This window comes from Natator depressus, chromosome 10 (genome assembly GCF_965152275.1).
Source record: "Natator depressus isolate rNatDep1 chromosome 10, rNatDep2.hap1, whole genome shotgun sequence".
Taxonomy (NCBI): domain Eukaryota; kingdom Metazoa; phylum Chordata; order Testudines; family Cheloniidae; genus Natator; species Natator depressus.
In genome coordinates this window covers 9,780,842-9,800,002 of record NC_134243.1, presented here as the reverse complement: position 1 = coordinate 9,800,002, position 19,161 = coordinate 9,780,842, and the positions used below count along the sequence as shown (strand labels likewise).

Here is a 19,161-nt window from a genome sequence, read left to right as displayed (position 1 = left end):
CTGACCTCCTGTATCTCACAGGCTATTAGATTTGACCCAGTTACCCCTGTACACAGCCCAGTAACTCATGTTTGGGTAAAGCCCATCTTCCAGAAATGCAGCCATTCGTAATCTGAAGACATCAGAGATGGGAATCCCTGACTTCCCTTGGTAGCTTATTCCAATGGCTTATCGTCCCCCACTGCTAAAAATGCGTGCCTTATTTCCTCTTTGAATTTGTCTAGCTTCAGCTTCAGTCATTGGTTCTTGTTATGAACCTTTTCTTGTTATGCCTTTTTCTATTTGAATAGAAAACTCTTTCGTATCCCGTATTTTCTTCCCAAGAAGGTACATGTACACTGCAATCAAGTCATCTTTCAATCTTCTTTTTGACAAAATGACCAGATTGAGCTCTTCCAGTCTCTCACCGTAAAGCATTTTCTTCAGCTTCCGAATCATTTTTGTGTTTTTTTCCCCTGCATTCGCTCCAATTTTTCAACACCCTTTTAAAAACGCAACACGAGAACTGTACACAGTATTCCAGTACTGGTCTCACCAAGGCTATGTACAGAGTTAAAACCCACTCCTGACTTCTACTCACTACTCCCATTTATACATCCAAGGATCGCATTAACCATTTGTGCCACAGCATCGCAGGGAGCTCACACTCAGTTGCCTGTCTACAGACCCCTAAACCCTTTTCAGAGTCACTGCCTTCCAGACTACAGTCTCCCATTCTGGAGGTTTTGCCTGCCTTCCTTGTTCCTACATGTATAACTCTGCATTTGGCTATATTAAAACATACTTTACTTGAATGGGCCCAGTTTACCAAGCAATCCAGATTGTTCTGTAGGCCTGCCCGGTCATTTCTCTTTGCCAATCTTTGTCTTAGCTGCAAATTTTATAAGCCGTGATTTTATATTTATTTCCAGATCACTGATGCAAGTACTGGCTAGCATCAAGCCTAGTACTGTACTGAAGGGGCTGCAAAACCCCTCTAGAAATACAATGATGATCCCCTCCTGACAACTACTTTTCAAAAACTGTCAGTTAGCCAGTTCTTAATCCATTTAATGTGTGCTTTATTGACGCTATAGAGTGCTAATTTGTTACTCAGTATGTTGTGCAGTACTAAGTCAAATGCCTTACAAAAATGTAAGTATATTACATCTATGCAGTTATCTTTATCAACCAAACTTGTCATCTCCTCAAAGAATGAAGGTTTATTTGACAAGATCTATCTTCCATGAAACAATGTTGACTGGCATTAATTATATTCCTATCATTTAATTCTTTATCAACTGTAACCCATATCAGCTTTTCCATTATTTTGCCTGGGTCTGATGTCCGACTGATCAGCCTACAGTTACCTGGGTCATTCCGCTTGCCCTTTTTGAATATTGGCACATTAGCACTCTTCCAGCCTTCTTGAATTTCCCCCGTGTTTATCCCAGAGCATGTAGGTTACACACAACAATGCGAAGGTGGCTGTGCTGGCCTATTGCACATGCATGTGTGCTGCTTATTTCAGATTTAACTGTCCAAGAAATACAACCAGTGAGGCTATTTATCTCAGGTCCCTATTTGCAGAATTTCCTTTCTTAAATGGAAACCAGAGTCGCAGCCTCAGGCAGAGAGCAGCACAGACACTGTGGGCGGATTGAGGGCTGGCTCCAACACTACAATGTGGAACAAATTATAACTCCAAAGGCAAAGGAAATGAGAAGATTGTGGACCCAGAGATTTAGACTTACATCCCTTGACTATTAAATCCTGACCCTCTACAGATCCAAGCCCAACGTAAAGTGAGCTTAGGCAGACCGCTTGCTTTGGTGAGGTGTCCCCTGGCCTCACCTTCACCCTGTATAATAGGGATGGGAGTGAAATTGAAGAAAATAAAAATCATCACTCAAACTGACTCTGTGATTAACTTCCAGTAGGGTGAGGGATTTTGAGCCTATGGTGGCAAGTGGGAAAGCTGAGTCAAATAAGAAAGGTTGGACTAGTTGGTTGTTTCTCCAATCAGATGTCAGATGGAAAATTCTTTTGCTTATTCAGAATAAGGGAACATTTAGTACGGCAATAAAGATTTGAAGAGAAAACAGGAAGACTCACAGGTTTGAGACTCAGCTGCCAGTTCCTAACTGGAAGATTTCACATTCAGTGCACAGGGACTGCAGAGACACCTCTGGAAATGCCTCTGTAGTGAGGAAAGCAGCCACCTCCTCTCTCCAGGGTGTTACTATCAAGTCTGTCATTTAGAGACTGATAGTTAATCAATTGTTTTGCATCTGTCATATTTAGGGCCTGATCCAACTCCCAGTGAAGTGAGCAGGAGTCTTGCCACCGACTTCAGCCAAAGTTGGATTGGGCATTAAACTCCTCAAAGCATTATTAATTATTACTATTATTATTAATTTGTATTTCAGCAGCACCTAGGCATCCGAGGCATGGGCAACTGCCTCGCTGTGCTAGGCGCTGTAAAACCACAGAACAAAAGGATGGTTCCTTGCCCACGTCTTACAACAAGTTTGTCAACTGCTACCTACAGCCAGGGCACTACTTGAACAGATGATAAAAATCGGGGGCCTGATCCTACAAATTGCAGAGCATGGTCTACTCCGGCTGAAGTCAATAGGGGTCTTAATATGAATCTTTTAAAAAGGAGTTTTGCTCAGGCCCATATACGCACTGTCCCTGCAGTAATGCCCATGTACAAATGACAACCCTGTGTACTGTATGCAAGAACTGGATTTTAAAGTGTGTGTGTTTGGCTTCTGCTCGCTTTCACGCTCAGTGGACTGTCTAATGAGGAGTTCTTAATCATCACTGGAAAAATTATGAACTGATCCTGCACAGCGCTGGAAGTAAGCAATCCCAGAGCAACTGACTAACTCCCCTGCATTTTCTTCATGATTTACTGAAGTTACTTAAACTCCAACAGAAATTGCTCTGCTCCCCTCCTGGGGAACATTTTCCTGCTAAAGCCAGACATTCTGGGATGGGCAAGACCCTGAAAGTGGGTGAAATGGGTTGTTTGGCGGGGGAGTGGAAAAGCAGCAGGATTCCCCCACCAAACCATCAGGTTTGCTTCTTTACAGGCTGGTGTTATTTGCAAGGCAGCAGGGCAGGTTTGGTCTCCAAGGCAACCAGACAAGCCTCAACTCTGGCTCTCTGGCTTCACTTTCTAAGGGAAGGAAAACAAATATCCCAGGGCTAGCAGAGTTCTGGGGCCAGCCTCCCTGCCTTCGCGGTGCCGGCTATGTGCAGGTTTGCTGGGACCCTTCTCAGGAAGGGCGGATCGCTGCAACCCAGTGGGCTGCTCCTTTCTTTCACATTGTCTCTGTCGGTCCGGCTGCCCGTCCCGATGCCTGCGTGTCTCCTTGGCTCGCTCTGGCTGCTTGTCGGTGTCTCACTCAGCGGGTGTTTGCGTCTCTCTCGATGCCTGTCAGCCTCTCCAGGGTCCGTGTGCCAGGCTGCCTCGCAAGCGTGTGTGTGCCCGCATGTCTGTCTGTCTGTCTCTCGCTGGCTGCTCGCCCCCAGCCCTAGGGGAGCCCTGCTGCCAGCCCCCCCGGGGGGGGGTCTCCTGTCTCCCTCGCCCCCCTTTTTCGGTCTCTGGCTCCTCAACTTGAAGCCACTTTAGTGGGTCCCCCCCCCAGCTCAGCCTGCCCCAGGCTCGCCCTTGCCCCTGCCCCTGCCCTGGGCTGGCCCCTGCCCTTGCCCGGGGCACTCTGCAGGCTCCGCGCCCCCCGAGTCGTTACTCACCGTCCCTGGCCGGGGGTCTCGTCGGGCGCCTCTTCGCCGCCGCGGCTCCCCGCCCCGGCCAGCCCGGCTGCAGAGGGCAGGAGCCAGCGCTAGCCGAGCCCCGCCGAGCCCGGAGCGCTCACGTCCCGCCAGCCGGGGCGGAGATGGCAGTGGAGAGGAGGCGGCTCCGCGGCTCCAGGGCGCCACCTTCGGGATCCTCAGCGCCACGGGCCGCGGGGCGAGCTCGGCGGGTCCCGGGGGCACCGGCCCAGCCCTAGGCATGGCCCGGGTATCGAACCGGCCTCTCTGTCAGACCCGCGCGGGGAAGGTGCAAAACAGGCACCGAGCAGCCGCCTAGCCCGAGCCTGCGGGTCTCCTGTACAGCTGCCGCCTTCCCCGCCAGAGGTGGATGCACGTCAGTGGTGGGTAACTGATCCCTTCTGCCTCTCTCACCTGCTTCCTGGGTTGTTGTGAGAGATACTATGCATTTGGATCAGGGCCCAAGTATTGGCCATTAGTTGTCCTGCAAACACATGACCAAAAGGTGGCCCTGCCCAAAGAGTTTACACTATACCACTTATTATCAAGAGCTCTGTGATCCTCTGGTGGCAGACACCACAAGAGAGGAAATATTATTGTGAATTGTTATTTCCCCAGGGCTTAAAACGTGCTCGGAGCTGTACAAAACATAAACATTATTGTCCTCAGCAATGGCCATCTAAATGGCCTGGCAGCTGCCACTTCTCTTCCCCTTTGTATTGTGATCACGCCTATAGGCTCTAACTAAGATCAGGCCCCCTTGAGCAAACACCTCACATAGCAAGAGATAGTCACTGCCCCACAAAGTTCACAATCTAAATAGACAAAGATAGACAATGGGTGGGAGGGAAATAAGGCCTTGTCTATATTGCACTGGTTTAGTTGAACTGATTAGGTTAAATGGATTTCATTGAACTAGTGCAAAGCTCAGTTTGGATACTCTCAGTTTGGTATAAAAGTGGCCTATTTCAGATTGTTTGTTAAGGTAAGTCAATCACTAAATCAATAACCTATTCTTAACTAAATGACTCATTTCTGCCTTTGAAATTCTCCCCCTTAATTGGCTTTTGAATAGCTGCTCTGGATAAAGTGGTCTTAATGAAGATAGGCATAAGGGGAGGGGGCTAGAAAGACTCCCTCCAAATCAAATAGTTTTCTGTCTCTAAGCCACTCTAACCCACAAGGGTTTGCTTTGTGGGGAAGTCCCCCCAAAAATGTAAAGGGGTGGCAGAGACTGTGTCGCTTCTGGTATATTGCAACCAAACCACCCAGTGCGCTGCGGCCCAAGATCTGGAATACAATGTGGAAGAAATGAAATATGATAATGCAGGAATCTGTAAACATCATGAGATTAGTTTCTGTATCCTAATTTTCTGTGCCTTCGGTCCCATGATTCAGCATTCCTGGTGTCATTAACTTACAATAACCAAAGTGCGAGGAGACCAGACTTGTGTGGGATGGAGGGAGATATGGTTCTGGAAATGAGGGCATCTGTGGACAGCTGTGAGAAGTGAGCAAAGCTGGGTGGGTAGATCTCCCCACCCACCCATCTCCTTTTGGGATGACTCCCCACCAGGACAAGGAGATAAAGTGGATAGGAGGAAGTGCTTCTTAGCATACGCACAATGTGCCTCAGGTGGCACGTGACCAGGATTCATCACCAAATTTGGTCCACTGGCTGGATCATTAGCTTCCCCGGCTTGGGCCAGGTGCTGATGGGGAGTGCGATATGAACGTTGATCCAGGCCCTCTGAGGATGTACTGACACACCTGTTTGGAGCTTGGATTTCTAAGCACACTTGTTATAGGCAGTGTGATGCTGAACACCAGAAGTGCAAAAAGGTATGGAGAAAATGAATAGGGAATTCTTATTTTACCCTTTCATATATCACAAGAACTAGGCATCACCTGATAAAATGAATAGGCAGCTAGTTTAAAACAAACATAAGGAAGTACTTCTTCACACAACACACTGCCAACCTGTGGAACTTGTTGCTGTGGGTGTTGTGAAGGCTAAAAGTATAACTGAGTTGAAAAAAAGAATGAGATAAGTTCATGGAGGATAGGTCCATCAACGGCTATTAGCCAGGATTGGCAGGACACAAGCCCGTGCTCCAGATGTCCCTCATCCTCCAACTGCCAGAAGCTGGGACTGGGCAAAAGGAAGGATCACTCAAAATTGCCCTGTTCTGTTCATTCCCTCTGAAGCACCTGGCATCGGCCACTGTCAGAAGACAGGATCCTGGACTAGATGGACTATTGGCCTGACCCAGTATGGCCATTCTTATGACCACTGCCGAGAGCCATCAAGACTGCGATCTAGGGCCATCAATTAACGGTTCATCTCCATGGAACAAAGGCCTTTCTACATAGGAGCTTGCAAGGGAGAGGAACAAACATGACTGGCTGGACTGGGAGTGTGTACACATGGCTCTTTGCAAGGGGTCCTGACCACTGGCACACATAAGAAGGCAGTACAGGAAAGACTTTGCCCCGCCTGAAGTTCTGACAAACTACACTCTCACTGAAGTGGGGAGCTCAGCAGGAGGGAGAATGTCTCTCAGGACTTTGGTTATTTTCAATTATCTGCAACCTGAGTGCTTTTAATGGCAAAGTCACTGTGGTTAAGAAATTCCTTCACTAAGCCTGTGTTCTTTGCTTGCTTGCCAGGGTTTCTCTTAAGGAATTAAATGAGTGTCCACACCCTGGGCAGAGCTCTGAGGGAGTGTGTGAGACTGGGAGGACTCAGAAGGTCTCAGACACTGGTTTGGGGGTCTAGGAAGTTCGTGTCCAGTGTCCCAAGGAAGGGTGCAAGATGAGAGGACTGGGCCCAGGTGTCTGCCTAGCATTCCAGAGCTAGAAACAGTGATGAAACGACCCGGATCCAGCAGACTCAGAATGATATGGGACCCAGCAATTGGGTCCACTTGCACAGACTGGTGACCATACAGAGGGGTACTGGGCCAGTTTATAACTAAAGCTGGTAAGGAAATATGCTCAGTTATTACAGTGCATCCTTATCACTCATACCACTAGAATGCCCACGCATCTCTCAGCACAAACAGCCACACATGTCCCAGCGTCGCTGCAAGAGAGATGAGGGATGCAGTTAACAGATCAAACTGCGTGGCCCAAGCACTCCAGCAGGGGGAAGCCAATCTGCGTGCGTCAGAAGAACTCCGAATGAATTTCTGAGCTAGAGTCAGATTTCGATCTCAGTTACTCTGGTGTAAATCCAGAATGATGCGAGTCAAAGGAATCACTGAGGAGTTACACCAGTGTAACTGGCCTCTGTCAGACTCTGGCCCCTCATGCAAGCTGATAGCATTTTCAGGTAACAAGTATGCAAAGCTGGGGAAGTGAGAAGCCAGAATGGCTGGGGAGTGTAATTGGTATATAGGTCCCAGCAGCTCGTCATCAGAATCCATTCATAGCATGCTGCTGATCTGTGTATTGACTCACAAAGAGACATTGTAGGTGCAGTTAGAAACTAGGAGCCGAATCCTGCTCCCACCTAAGTCACTAGGATCTTGTGTCTCCTGTGTTGAATCCCGTACCGTCTGATCGTTACTGGCTCTGAGGCTCCCTTTACAGATCACACTTGGTTTCCTGCTTTCATCATGTCACCAGCCTCTGCTGAGTTCCACCCACTACATTTGACACAAGTGAAAGGAGGAAGACTAAAAATAACAGGCCAGAGGTGGCAACAAGGTGTTTGGAAATGAAGCCACTGTGGGGCTTTCTTTCTTTTCTTAAGGGGAACCTCTCCTGGATTCACCCAACGGCCTGAAAACCCTCCATCCAGAGCTGCTCGGGGAAAAGCTGCAAGCTGAGACGTTCTAGGTGGATGTCTCTGTAAACCACTGGAACGAGTCAGCAAAAAAGACAGAAACAACCATCAAATTCTTTTCTTCCAGGGAAATGTCCCCTCTTGGAGATCAATCCAGGCCCATAACCTTGGTGGGGAGCCCAAGCTCTCCAGCAGCATTCTTCTTCTCACCAGAATCTCCCCCGCCCCCGGCAATTTATAGTCCCTCTCTCATGCTAAAAGCTGACATTAAATTAACCCCTTGTTTCCCAGAGACCAGATAGCATCTCCGCCCCCATCAGACCCTCTTACAGTGAAACCATTTCCCAACCCACCACCCATTGACCTGCTTTGCTCTAAGACATCATTCACTTCACGTGGAAATACCATGTATGCACTGAGACCCTTTGGCACTCTTGTTCCATTCACAGCAAACGGAGCCTCATTGTCACTGAGTTCTCCACGTGCAGCTCATCGCAGGATCAGCTCTTAAGTGTCTTCCACTGCCTATCACTCTGGCTAGTCTTTATTTGCTTTGGACTATATTCTATAATCAGTCGTGTACCGAAAAAGAATACGACTTAATGCTGGCCAAACAACAATGTCGCATTGGACTGGTGATTATGCTACATCTTGGCTTGTCAATTCTCCTCTCCTCATTTCTCAGTGATCCTATTTTGGGAGAGTAGGAAATCAGATCGGTGGGTGTGGTTTTGTTGTTGGTTTGTTTAAGATCCTCCAAGAAAACTCATTTGGACTTAACAAACACCCTGGAGAAAAAGCAGGCACAAGTGAGGTATCTTGAGTCTTTATTTAAATCCTACTCCACAAGAAATGTTCTCTAGCATTATCATTATATTTTTTATTAAATACTGTGTTAAATATAAAATACTCATTCACAAGAGTGGATGGCATAAAATACAAGACACTAAAAAAAATCACTCTACAAGTCTCATTCACAGACATCCGAAATGTTACAAGTCATTAAAAGTTAGTATCAAAGGTTATGACAATCAGATAATCCCTGGTTATACAATAGAAAGGATTTATAAAGCACAAGAAGATCTGGAAGTTGACTTTAATGGAGACTCCTGCTCAGCAAATCCTGGACTGTGTGAATGAGATCTGAAGCTGGGGCAGATATTCAGAGGCACAGTGGGAGGAGTTAGGCTTTCACCTCCCATTGACAAGCCATGGGAACTGGGCAAACAACTCTCATTTCTGCCTTTGAAAATCTCCCCCTTGATTTGGCTTTAAGCAGGAGCTCTGGCTAAAGTGGTCTTAGTGAAGATGGGCATAAGGGGGGGCTAGAAAGACTCCCTCCAAATCAAATAGTTTGTTGTCTCTAAGCCACTCTAACCCACAAGGGTTTGCTTTGTGGGGAAGTCCTCTCCAAAATGTAAAGGGGTGGCAGAGACGGTGTCTGGTCTGGTGTATTGCAACCAAACCTCTCAATGTGGTGCAGCCAAGATCTGGGATACAACGTGGAAGAAATGAAATTTGATAGTGCAGGAATCTGTAAACAGCATGTGATGAGTTTCTATATCCTAATTTTCTGTGCCTTCGGTCACGATTCAGCATTCCTGGTGTCGTTAACTTACAATAACCAAAGTGCTAGGAGACCAGGCCTGTGTGGGATGGAGGGAGATATGGTTCTGGACAAGAGGGCATCTGTGGAGAGCTGTGACAAGAAAGCAAAGCCAGGTGGGTAGATCTACCCACCCACCTCCTATAGGGATGAATCCCCACCAGGACCAGGAGATAAAGTGGAGTGTTTTGCATAGGAGGTGGGGGGCTAGGCAGGAGGAATTGCTGCCGCACCTGTTTGGACCTTGGATTTCTGAGCACACTTGTTATAGGCAGTGTGACGATTAAGACCAGAAGTGCAAAAATAAAGACAGCAGGTACTAAAGGAGCAGAACCATTTCTCAATTTCTGCTCCCAGCCGTGGTCATCTTTTCCTTTGTTTATTTTACTGCTTCTTCTATGGCAGTTGCAAATTTTGGTGCCTCATTGGTCACTTTGTGGCCTTTGTTATGACAAGACATTTGCCCAGCAGAGGAAATCAGCTTTGGGGTTCTCTACCATACACCTCTGTCCTATGGAACCCTGTCCCTGTGACAGTGAGTTAATGAAAGTGAAGTAGGAATGTAGCTGTAGGCTGGAGCTGCTCTCATTCTGATGTGACCCGGAGACTCAGATCTAACTCTGTTAAGCAGCCATCTGGTTCAAGGTGAAGTGGGTCTTCTTCGGGAGCAAGAACATAGTACTTGTGCAGCACTGGGCAATCTCAAAGTGCTTTACAAACATCAGTTCATCAGCCCCGTGAGGTAGGTCAGTATCATTATCCCCATCTGACAGATAGGGACATTGAGGCACAGAATGTTTAAGTGACTTGCCTCAGGTCAACCAGCAAGTCAGTGGCAGAGGTGAGGATAGAACCCAGGAAGTCCTGCCTCCCAGTTCTGTGTTCAGGCTACACCTCCTTCTATCATCACCAGGAAATGGCCCCAAACAGCCAGCTGTTCACTTTACATGGGTTTATTTTCCTTACCAGCTGGTAAGGATTAAGAGGAGCCACAGGGTAAGAACCATGGTAGCAGGGGAAGGGGCACAGAAAGGCGCAGAGAGGAAACAGCCATACAGATTCCTATTTCAAACCCACTTCTGAGTCAAGATGGACTCGACCCAGGGCATTTCAACCGCCCCCCACCCCCCAAAGTCTGGGTCTCGGGCTCTGGATTGGGCCCCTCTCTTCTACTGAGGCTATTTGACATTTAGATCTGTTTTGGAAAAGGGGGGGGACTTGTACATTGCCACAGAGAGCTGCTATGGAGAGTTCAGGCAGAGGGGATAGTAACTCAAGCTACACCTCCCACCTCTTAACCACTGGAAACATCCCCTTTCTCCAGTGAGATGGTCCCGTGACCAACAGCCCACCCAGCTGCCTCTCCAGCTCCCTGGGGGCGATGCACGGTGGAACCAATTTCTCTGTCTGAGGTTTCCTTCAGTTCCTAAACACTTGGGAGTTTGGCAGTGGAATAGCTGCTTGACAGTAAGGGGTCAAATTCCGCTCTCTTAACCCCAGTGTAGCCCTGTTGATGTCAATGGAATTAAACCAGTGCAACTGGGAGCTGACTTTGGCTCATTGTTTCCTTGGAGCGGTCTCTTTCCCCCAGTGGTTAGGGCACTTGGATTCGCTCAGGTTTCTTGGGTTGTTGGAATCTGTCTGTGGCTACTAAGATACTTTAAGTGTTACCCAATTCCCTCCCCTAATAACATCCCCTGTCCCTTGCATTCCCAGTCCAACCTCAGTGTGGCAGAACTTCAGCTCTCCCCTGGTGGCTGACAGTGGGCTGCAGCAGGACCCACCCATAGGTGCTGGAATTAGTGGTGGTGCTGCCACACGCCCCGGCTTGAAGTGGTTTCCATCATATACAGGTTTTACAGTTTGGTTCAATGGCTCTCAGCACCCCCGCGATACAGATTGTTCCAGCCCCCCGGACCCACCTCTGCACTGGGGGAGTCACATGCTCACTGCCTCCCCTGCATCTGCCTGACTCCAACTCCACCCAGCCTGATTGCTTTGTGACTCCCCTACCCGGAAGAGGAGAGGCACTTGGGCAGCCACATAGGCCTTGCTTGGACATCTAGGAACACAGGGCTTTTCCCCTCTGGACATGCGATAGGATAGAGCTTCTGCACCTGCAAAGTCCAGGCAGCTTAGCTAAGAGGCTGTACAAGACCGAGGAAAGCCACACGCACAAATATGTATGCACTCACACAAGCAACGTGGGAAAGAGAGCATTGGTCCCCTAACCAATGGACATGTGAATACAGGCAGTGTAGCTCCTGGTCGGGACATGTTTATCCAGCAATGCCACTTGCATATTTTCCTTATCAAAGCATAAACCTCTTGAACGAGAAACTTACAAGTGAGACTCTAGCCAGCATTTCAAGAGGGGCAAATTTAACCAGGCACTTTCTAAACCTCTCTTTGGGGAATGACAATACACAGCCCGGCTTGTCCATTAGGGCTCAATCCTCAGCTCCCATTCAGGTCAATGAGCGTTGAGCGCACTCAGTACCCACAGCGTCAGGCCCTTGAAAGTGCATGGGATGGGGAACAGTGGCTGCACTCCTACAAAACATCCCAAATCTTGTCAAACAAATGATGCTGCAGTTCCAATTAACCCGGGGGATTAGCAGGGAAATCAGTCAGTTCAGAAGCTTTCCGGGTCTGCCTATGAATTTGAGGGTAGGGCTAAAAAGGGAGGCATTCTTTCAGGCAATATCCCTTATGGGGAAAGAGTGACGTGTTAATACACAAGGCCACATGTTGGTCCCCTTCTTGTGCAAATGCAAACTGGCACTTGCAAATAGGGTGACTGTGCGCTTAAGACAGTTTTGCACCTTCTACTGGGTGTGCATACAAATTCTCCACGCCAGTTTGGCCCACAGCGACAATAAGGATTGCATCGTCCTTTGGAAGAGGGGTCACATTTGATTTTTCTGAGCTTTGCTGAGTTGCAATGCTTCTTCCGCAACACAATCATACAGTGCACGTCTATATTGCCTGCATCCAAGGATCTCACAGTGCTTTCCAACAACCCTGCATATCAGGTAAATATCATCCTAGTTTTACAGATGGACAAACTGAGGCATAAAGAGATTAAGTGACTTGCCCAAGGTCATACAGTGTGTCAGTAACAGAGATGTGTGTAGACCCCAGGAGTCCTGACTCCCAGTCCCTTTGGTAACTACAAGACAACAGTGTCTCTGTTCTGAATGTGTCAAATTTATCTCCTGTGGAGAAAAATACCCTGGCACTGGCAGTAGGATCAGCTTGGATGCAGAGGCACTTGAGTCAAGCAGACCCGACTGGAGGCCTGTCTCCAGCAAAGGCCTGACAGAGACGGCTCATGGGGATCTGGGTTGGACTCTGAGCTGCTGGCAGCTCAGGTGAACTGAGGAAGGAGACCTGCTGCTCCTTTAGGCTGGAGAAGGAAGGTTTTAGCTGTTATCAGTGTCACTGATCTGCAAGCTCAAGACCCACAGGGTATGTCTACACTGCAGCTAGGAGCGAGCTTCCCAGCCCGGGTAGACAGACTCACACTAGCTCTGTTCTAGCTCGCATGCTAAAAATGTGCTTGCAGCTCGGGAGTCAGGCAGGCTTAGAGTTAGGTGGCTAGCCCAAGCCACTGAGTGTGCTGCAACTTCCACCCAGATATGTTTAGTGTCAACAGAGCTAACACAAGTCAGTCTACCTGGGCAGAGGGTGCCTCTCCCAGCCACGCTGAAGACTTACCCACAGAGATCCAGAGTGCTCTCTCTGCAGGGTTAAAACCAGAGGCTAAGGCTGTGCACTTCACATCAGAGGCCTATCATGTTCAACTCTGTTATAGAGTCACTGGGCCAAGCCCATCCCTGGTGTATGTATCTCAAGTCAATGGAGATGCATTAGCGATTAATTTGGCTCACTGTCTCTCTTCCGAAGGACCAGCAAAGAGTTGCCCAAGGAGTTAATGACCAGAGATGGAAATCTCTGCCCCAGGTTCCAGACGCTCACGTGGAGCCTGGGCTAGGGGTTCTGGAAATTCAGCTGTGAGGCCAGCAGGTAGGGAGCTGTGGAGTGAGGGTCTGAGATCTGCAGGCAGCACCAACTCAATGCCAACTTCAATATTAATAATTAAAAGTCAGAGCATGACTTTCACCGTGACCCTTTCTTTCTAGATTAAGAGATTATTTCCACTCCAGAGCTTCCCAACAACAGATCAAGGAAACAGATCATGTCCATTTTATAAAGCAGAGGCCCACCCACTCACCTGTCCCATAATGAGGGTGGAATTGCAGTCAGATATTTACATATGCAGTTACCTTATATTGCATGTATAGATCAAGGCCATAATCTCACTCACCCATAACAGTTCAGGAAGATAGAATACAGGAATAAAACAGCTTTCAATTCCTAATGATCCTGTATTAAAAAACCCAATCCAAGTTGATGGCAGTTCACTCAAAAACTCACTACACAGTTGCTGGGAATAACAGTGATTGAGGGCATTTGAACCGTAAAAGCTCTGATATCTCCCATTGATGATCATTCTTTTGTACCCGCTGGAAGTCAGGTTAATGACTTGGGGTCAGAATCCTGCTGGGACACGGAACAAACAGCAGCAATCTGCAGACACTGACCAGAGAGAAAGGAAACAGAATGTACATTCTGCACATTCAGGGTGGTTCAAAGAACTGGGTAAAGAATCTGGCAAGCTCATCTGAACCCAGCACAGATACAAAGGCATCTGATCGTCTGCAGAGTATCAACATTCACCCTGAGGGAGATCCTTAGCCCCAGTAGGCCCCTCATTCCTGGCTGACAACTGCCTCCCGACCACCCGTCTCCCTGCCATCCATTCCCACTACCATGTGCGTGTTTTATAAGGGGCCAGCACCAAGATATTGCAATGAGTGGAGCTCTAGACATACAATACAATAGAGTTCCCTGACATGGAACTTCTTTAGTATAATCCTATTCAATAAATCTACCCAAAATGATGCATCATTATGATCCATCTCCCCTCTCAACACACCCACTGCATGCTAAATGGAAGAGTCCATCACACATGAGTATTGGAGGGATAAAGATTTGCCTAAGGGTAACTACAAATCTAGGCTGCTGACAACCATCAAGAGAACGGAGCTAACCCCAGTTAAGCCTACCGACTGCATGCAGCACAAGGAGGACACACAAAACCCCTGAATCCCGATCCACATTTTCTGGATTATTCTAGCAGATTTACATTTCTAGTTTGCAAAAAAACGATATTGAGTGAATCGTGATCCAGCCAGATGGAGGGGTCGATCCAGATTCACCCTTTTCCCTCTGCCGGGCAAAGGCACACAAGTGGCAAATGCTTTGAATGGGGATCTCGCTTTTGAACCACGGCTGGGGCTGAAGGTGGGGAGGCAAGCACAGTGCATCATGTATGAAATGTCTGAACGCCCATCTATAAGGAATGTACAGAGTTGTATGCTTAATACTGGCCTCGACGCAAGGTTTTCTAGTGCTCAGGGACTCTAGGGAGTCCTGGAATGGATTCAAGTTTCAGTCACATGTAAGGCTTTGTTGACCCTGGGCCCTCCAATCACAAAGTGCTTTTATGGATCACATCCTTTGCGAGCAAACCTGGACAGTGTCCGTTTCAAGCCCTGGGGCCCCAACTCAGTGCTGCCCCCTCATCCCCATGTGGCCAGTTGAGGTATTGCATCTGCAGAGAACCCAGCAGATAAAAGAGATGGCTCCAACTGGAAGCTTATCAGTTCAGCTGGTCTTTGGATTGCAGAGCGCTGGTGAGGGCAGATGTGCTGCTGGAATAGCCATCTCCATAACCGGGGTGGGGGGGGTCACTCTGAGGCTTCCATAGCCGGTGGGGGGGGTCACTCTGAGCTAGCAGGGGCGATGGCTTGTTTGTTTTGTTACGTAAACTAAGACGTTAGCATTCAGCAGCATTTGGGGACAGGGGCTGCCAGGAATTTTCAGTGATCTGATTAAACACTTAAAACAAACCTCAAATCCTGGGGAGAAAGTGCAGGGTTCCAGGCCTGCCCTAGCTCTGTTAGTGAAACTCTCTCCTATCTCCCTGCTGTAACTAAGGCCTGAGAACTAGGGTAAAAACTCAATCCCAGGGCATGGAGGCCAAATCCCTACCCCAGCCAAGAGACACCCTTGGAATTTGGGGTTTCCACTGAACTGATTCCTCAAGACCCCTGCCCCCCAGGTTACCCCTTCACCAGACCCCTATTTGCTGCATACCAAAGCCTTGGACAACACAGATTTTCCAAAGCGCTGAGCACCTGCAACCCTAGTAGAAGTCAACAGAAACTGCTGGTGCTTAGCCCACTGTCCTGGCATGCCGACCATGCTCATGTTGACACCCCCTTAGTAACTAGAGGGTCTGTGGCGATAGAAGGGATCCTCACCCAGCAGCAGGAGGAGAGCAGAGAAGAATAGACACCTTGGCATATACAGAGCCTTTCTTAAGGATACAGAAGGAGCGGAGGGTCCTGCTGGAATCCGCTAAGGGTACGTCTACACAGAAAAAAAACCCACAGCAGCAAGTCTCAGAGCCAGAGTCAACTGATGGGGGCTGGGAAGGCAGGGCTAAGAATAGCAGTGTAGATGCTTGAGCTGGGCCTGGGCTCTGAAACCCCGCAAGGCAGGAGAGCCTCAGAGCCCGGGCTCCAGCCCGCACTTAAATATCCACACTGCTATGTTTAGCCCTGCAGCGTGAGCCCGAGTCAGTCGACCCAGGCTCTGAGACTTGTTGGCATGGGTCTCTTTGTGCTGCATAGACGTACACACCGAAATCTCTGCATGGAAACAAGCGTGATGAAAGCCCTAGAATGGGAGCGGTTTCCTCTGGATACAGCTAAAGAGCTGTGCACAGGGATACAGGGTGTGAAACCGCCCCACTCTACAGAGACGAGATTTAAAACATCAATGGAAACAACTCTCCCTACAGAAACCTAGGAATGGCCAGCTCTGCTCCTTCTCTGGCAGATTGCGACACTGGCAGCTGTATTAAAAAAGGGAATTCAGCCCCAGTGCCTGTCGGTCCCCGGGCCAGAGTTGAACTTGGTCCTATCAGTAGTAACTCATCCTAAGATGAGACAGGCTCCCCAACTCCCTTCGCATCCCACCTCCACACTTGGGATCCCAATCAGACCCCACACTAAGATTTTATCCTGCAGCTACAGACTGGCCAAACCCAGAACCTCTTTTCCAACCCCACTCTCTGCCTTCAGAACGCTGTGGGCCAGAGATCTTAACTGCCCCTGGTTAAACCAAGCTCAGGTTCACCTTGCTCATCTGCTGCTACAAGAGCCTGCTTTCCCTGAAATTAGTTGTACAGTGGGGGCAGAGGAATCAGGGAGCTAGCCTGTTAAGGGGGAAAACTCTCAAAAAGAGCCCCGTCAGATGACAGGCATGGTTGACTCTGGTGAGGTCTGACATCTCCTGCCTGCTCTCCTTTCTGGGCAGAATCAAGGAGCCTTGTTTAAGAAGTTGTCCCCTTAACTATCTGCTAGTGGAGGCTCGTTAGAGTGGTAAACAAACCCGGTATGTTATGTTCTTATCCTGGTGCTGTTCACTGGTGTTAAGTGTCCATTTCTCCTGTCCACCTTCATGCGTCACCAGCCTCCAGTGTCCCTCCTGGAGCTAAAGGCTTCTATCTAAGGGTAGCCTCTCCCCTTGAAAGCAGCCAGAGGGTCCAGCAGCCAGAAGTACAGAGGCTGGTTTGGGGCTCTCATCCAGACGAGGGTTTTGCAGGTTTCGAGGTTGTTTGGGACCATGTGAACAAAACCTTAGCACAAAGACCATTGCCTCGGTCGGGCCAGTCCGCTCCGCCAACAACCCCATTAACTGTTCATTTTGTTATGAAACGTTTGCCTAACAACCAACCACTATACAAGGTTAAAATCAGTTTAAAATAAACCTTTCGGGCTCTTCCGTCTGCATGAGACTGGCTGGATACGGACACCAGAGACTCCCTCCCATTAGGGGACCGAGCCCTGGGAATGGCTTTCCGGCAGGAAACAGAGCCAAGCTCCTTGGGAAATCTTCCACCCAGTGCCGATTGGCGTGTCCCATGTCCTTGGGGCTCCTATCTGGACGTCTTTGCCTTCAGCACTTCGGGCCAGTACAGGTACCGCCAAATGGCATAGTAGTGGATGCCCGCTCCGGTTGCCACGAAGAGGTGCCAGATGGCATGGGCAAAGGGGATGCGCCCATCGCTCTTGAAGAACACTGTGCCCAGGCAGTAAAAAAGCCCACCAGCCACCAGCTCCAAGAGGCCATCTCGGTTTGGCTGTTCGCAAACACAAGGAGAGATGAGGGTCAGCGGTGGGGATGCCACACTGACCCTACCACAGTGCCCTCTCTTTCGGGCACAGCTGAGACGGAATAGCGGCAGCAACTGGAGTGAATTGGAGTGAGAGGGCAAACAGCCCCACTGGCGTGTCGCTCCCACGTCAGCCAGCAGGAATTTGGCCCAGTGTTTCACCTTTATATGGGACCGTTCCACCCAAAAGGAGCCTAAGCTCGGAGCCCAGATTAGGGAGCCTAGTTCCAAGGGCCACTTTGAGAGTCCAAATGCCCTGATGGAACCATGCAAGTTTGAGAAGTGGGCGCCATGTACAGTAAAACAGCAACCATTTAACGGCAGGGAGTCACACTAGACAAATCCTTCCAGCTGTGGCCCAGGCTCTTCAGAGGACAGGGAGCGGCGCATTGAGCCCTGGGCCAAGTCACTTACCATCGAAAGGATCACCAGGGCAGGGAAGACTCCCATGACAACATAGCACACCAGCTCCACCAGCTTGTACCTGTGACGGAGAAAGACAGACTCAGTGGCGGCAGGGCACCGAGGGAATCATTTAATCGAATGCTTTAAAACCCCAGTTTCCCTGCTCTGGGGAGGAGGCCCCATTATTAGTGCAATGAATCATTTCTATCGCCCCGCACACGTCCGCTGCGTTTTACAGACCCAGAGCCCGCCCCACAGCGCCGGCCATCCAAACAGACAGGCAAGACCCAGGACAGATCTCAGGGGAGGCCAGGTGAGGGGATGACTGGTCAGGATCTGGAGAGGAAATCCCTAAGGAACGTGCTCACAAGCCAGGGTTCCCTGCATGTCTCCCTGTAAGCATTCTAGTGAAGGTGAACTGGCATTTTCCCATGTCACCTTTTCCCCTCACCAGTCCTGTATTCCCCTTTCCCACTCATCTGTACTGTTCCTCTCCCTCCCCTTGTTGGAACCGCCTTCTAGGCAGTGTTGGAATTGGATCCGAGAGCTTGAGGATCCCAGGCCCCTGTCATGATGGTAGGGCAGGTTAAATGAGACTGAGCCCCCATTACCTGTCGCTCACTGTTTGTCCCCCAAGGAGGGGCTTTTCCCCTCAGAGCTCCCAGATAACCAAGCGGATGCATTGGACCATTGTTAGAGGTGCGTCTGTCTGAGCAGGTGCAATGTGTCCGGGTTGATGTCTGCCTGCGTGCAGAGTACGTACTTGTGGGAGTATCCTGACAGCTTCTATGTATTTCTATTGACGCAGATACACCGTTTTTGTGTTATGGTGCAGCCTACTATGTGCTAGCTGAACAGCACAGAAGAAGGCCCAGTCCCTGCCCCAAAGAATGCACAAAGCAGGGCCCCGAGCCTGAACTGATCCTGTGTGAGCAAACCCCTGCACTCCTGCCAAGTCCCATTAAAGTTGGGTGAAGAATCAGTGCCTTGTATCTTACCATATGTATCATAAAATGTTGAATATGCAAAGTACATTCCATGGGGTACATTTTTGCCAGGCAGGTACTGGATAATGGTCCGGGGGGTTAGCTGGATAACGGTTATTTCAGGGGAAGGCTGTGCATTGCCCAGCCCTGCCTCCAGGAGCCCAGTGCCTGAGCTCTCTCTGTGACAGGGAAGAAGAATGATCTTGTGATTAAAACACAAGTCTGGGAGCCAGGAAGCCCGGGTGCTAAATCAGTCCCGACCACTGACTCACTGTATGGCCTGAACCAGGTTACTTAACTC

At 49.1% G+C, this 19,161-nt stretch overlaps 2 protein-coding genes across 4 annotated transcripts in view; both read right to left on the bottom strand.

The window, feature by feature from the left end:
- Positions 1-3,893, bottom strand: part of RADIL (Rap associating with DIL domain) — a 69,849-nt gene extending 65,956 nt beyond the window's left edge. The window contains exon 1 of one of the 2 annotated variants that reach the window (XM_074965161.1): positions 3,745-3,893. The gene's annotated coding sequence lies outside the window, so the exon portion shown is untranslated. The remainder of the gene's footprint in view (positions 1-3,744) is intronic. The other variant, XM_074965162.1, reaches the window with a different exon arrangement.
- Positions 3,894-10,918: 7,025 nt separating this feature from the next.
- MMD2 (monocyte to macrophage differentiation associated 2) overlaps positions 10,919-19,161 on the bottom strand; it is a 51,585-nt gene continuing 43,342 nt past the window's right edge. For both annotated transcript variants that reach the window (XM_074965159.1, XM_074965160.1), the window contains exons 6-7: positions 17,884-17,953; positions 10,919-17,436 (exon numbers count right to left, since the gene is read on the bottom strand). In XM_074965159.1, the coding sequence (XP_074821260.1) occupies positions 17,233-17,436; positions 17,884-17,953 (274 nt within the window). In that variant the 3' untranslated portion in view covers positions 10,919-17,232. The remainder of the gene's footprint in view (positions 17,437-17,883; positions 17,954-19,161) is intronic.